At 33.9% G+C, this 3321-nt stretch overlaps 1 protein-coding gene across 1 annotated transcript; it reads right to left on the bottom strand.

Moving 5' to 3' along the window:
• Positions 1 to 1020: 1020 nt before the first annotated feature.
• On the bottom strand, positions 1021 to 1479 carry LOC112506393 (oleosin). Its single transcript, XM_025110397.1, has one exon. It carries the CDS (start codon positions 1477 to 1479, stop codon positions 1021 to 1023), a length of 459 nt encoding a protein of 152 aa, XP_024966165.1.
• Positions 1480 to 3321: the final 1842 nt, after the last annotated feature.

Below are 3321 nucleotides of genomic sequence, written 5' to 3'. Positions count from 1 at the left end.
TGTTTATCTGCAGTTAGTTATACGAATTCAGATATGAGATGAAATCGGATAGGGATGAACGAGTTTAAGAGTTTTTAAGAGTTTTAAGAGTTTTTAAGAGTTTTAGCCAAATGCATTATAAGATAGTATAGATACAGCCTTCGTGTGAGATGTCAACTTGGTCAACGGAGGGTGATTTGGATTCAGTTCCATGTTTGTGTTATAACGAGGAACAAGAGGCTTTAGATCACGCAATTTTACAAAGTGTAAAACAGCCTCGAAAATACTGTCATCCATATATCAACGGCGAAAGATCGATGACCATATTGGTAATCCAGCAAGTGAGATTTTAAACCATATGGGAGGATCCCTGGCTTCGTTTTGGCCAAAATCGATTTGGCCAGCTACACTATGGTCTAGGGCATATATGATGGGAACACCGTGTTCGAGTGATTTTTTAGAGTAAATCCTTTTATTTGCAGACCTTTTATTTACAGCTATACAAACTACATCTTACAACTGGATCTCGAGAAGAATTCAGAAACGTCGTATTTTGTGGGATCTTTTACTGCGCTTTTTTTTTACATCTTTTTTAGAGTTATGAGTCGTTTTGTTCGCTGGTATCTCAATGGTAAGGTCATAGGTGGTGCTTTTATTTTGGTACAATTTTAAACATTTTAATACTCAGATAACTGATTAAAACATTAATCGGTTATCATATTGATGTAACAAGCGATGTATTCAACCCAATTACATCCAATCATTCGTTACATCAACATATAACCGGTTAATACTTCAACCGGTTATCTGAATACTTATATATTTAAAAATTTACAACTTAGATGCTAAAATGGAAGTTTAAAAATTATATTACTCAAAATAAGAATCAAGTTAAAGTACGTTATTCACGATCTACCCGAAAAACGCCTATACGTTTTTTACTTTTTTCTGTAAATTAACAAAAACAAGATGTCACGTTCTTTGATTAAACCAAGAGAAACCCCAGAAACAAAACACGTGGAACTTGAATATACATGCATATTACTTCACTATTAAGCTCCGGCGTGCCGACCAATTTTCCGGCGAACTCTGCACCTTCTGATTCAAGTGACTAACCCAACCGTTTCCGGCATATTTAATTCTCTCCCCCAATTCCACCACCTTGTCTCTAATCACCTTCCCGGCGTCGCCATTAAATGACAGGAAAACCCATCTCAACGCCGCAAGCCCCGCTATTGCCATCACAGCCGCCATTCCGAGCCCCACCATCGCCGCCGCAACCACAAAGCCGGCAGCCAGCAGCAGAGGGCTGAAGATAACGAAAAGTGGAGCAGTGACTAAAAACAGTATCATCGTTGCACAGAAACTGATGGCCATCAAGACGATAAGTGGTCCGGCGACGGCGATGGCGACTAAGGCTGAGAATAGCATCGTCTTGCCGGTGATTTGGTCGCTCCGCCGTGGATCCGCCGTGTCCAATCTCGTTTCGAGTGTACCCATCTTCTTGTGGTTTGGATAATGACCATTGTTTGGCGTTTATAGGTGCATTTATGTTGGAAATATATTATGGGCACGTGGTACACCACGTGTAAATGGGTGGTGACGTGGGTATTCTGATTGATGAACAGGTGGCAAGTGTTTGACTATTGGTTGATACATGATTTTTGCATTTGACTTTTTCACGTGGGTGATGAGAATTTCGATTTCCAACTCATCCTACGTGGCTAATTTCCAAGCTGCCACGTCTCTTTATTTAATTTCGACTAAATTATGATTTTAGTCCCTATAGTTTAGAAGTTATAACTTTCGTTCTTACAATTTGCGATATATTTATATATTTGATTCCTGCATTAATTTTTGTTACAATCGGTTTGGTAATACAGTACAAAGTATGTAAACTTGGTTGGTATATGATATTGGAAGTTACATACGATATTATTAACATGGTACTGACTTATTTAACTGGTTATTAATTTATTTGTAATGAGTATTAAACATTTACTTTACATATTTTGTCTGAACATTTAATATTTGCAAGTTTTATTATTTTTAGGGGTGCTCATGAGTTAGATTGATCGAGTTGAAGACATTTGAACAACTCAACCCAACCCAAACCGCACGGGTTAGTCGTGTTAATACTTTGGTACATTGAAATATTATTCTAACCTTAAATATGTTATTTCTCTACTTATAATTTTCTTTTTCATTATCAATCATTTGATACAATTTATCCATACTTCTCACGTATATCAAATTCAATTACTTTTCTCAATTTATATATATATGTTTACAATTACTGAACAAATATACGAATGAGTTATATAGAAATGTGAATAGATTGAAAATATGTGTATAGTGTATTCGTCTAATGTATATGTTAATATAAATTCAACAACCATATTAAATCCAAAAAATAAAAGGGTATCGGGTTCATCGGATTGGGTCGGATTCAAATAATAATAACTAAATATCAACCCAATACATATGATTTGAAAATTTTACAACTCGATTAGACATTGGGTTGCTTCGAGTTCATCACAAGTGTTACCTGAAAACTCAAAATGTCACTCTTTAAACAAATAACAAGTTTTCGTTGATTTAACTTGAATTTGGTACAAAATCAAGATCAACATGTACCAACTGAAAAATATCGGTACCAATTAAATCGATACCAAATACAATTGATTGGTACACGATATAAGCTTTTACATACCAATCAAAATTGGTTGACACAAAATATCACAGGAAAAAAATAACCTAGTAACATACCAATTCCACCCCTTTTAATTGTTTTATATATATATAAATTGAAGTTGGTAGAAAACCAGTATCAATCTGTATGAAACTAAAAATGCTGGTACGAATTAAATTGATACCAAATACAGTTGGTTAATATATCACATAAGATTAATACATACCAATTTAGTTAATTGACACATAATATTATAACTAGTTCATACACAATATAAGATTTTATATATTAATTAAAGAAAAAAACTTGATACTGTACCAAGTGCAGCGGGAATTAGCGATTGACAAAATCTGGTCCCAAACTGGGTCAAACAGTAACAATTTGGACCGGTCCCAGTCCCATAAAAAATACAAAGGTCCGGTTAAGGAAACTTGTAACCGGTTACGGTAACCAGGTCCGATCCCGGTATTAAAAAAAAAATCTTTTTATATATATTTATAATTTTTTTTGATAAAATTTGAAAAATACTTTAATGTTATTCCAATACATTTGAAAATATTTAATTAGGTCAATCAAATACACTTAAAAAATACGTTTTATAATTGGTTTTCAATCAAATACACTTAAAAATTACATTGATTTCAATCAAA

Source organism: Cynara cardunculus (assembly GCF_001531365.2).
Source record: "Cynara cardunculus var. scolymus isolate 2C chromosome LG 2, CcrdV1, whole genome shotgun sequence".
In the NCBI taxonomy this organism is placed as follows: domain Eukaryota; kingdom Viridiplantae; phylum Streptophyta; class Magnoliopsida; order Asterales; family Asteraceae; genus Cynara; species Cynara cardunculus.
The sequence above is the reverse complement of the archived record's forward strand: the minus strand, read 5'-3'. Positions and strand labels throughout refer to the sequence as shown.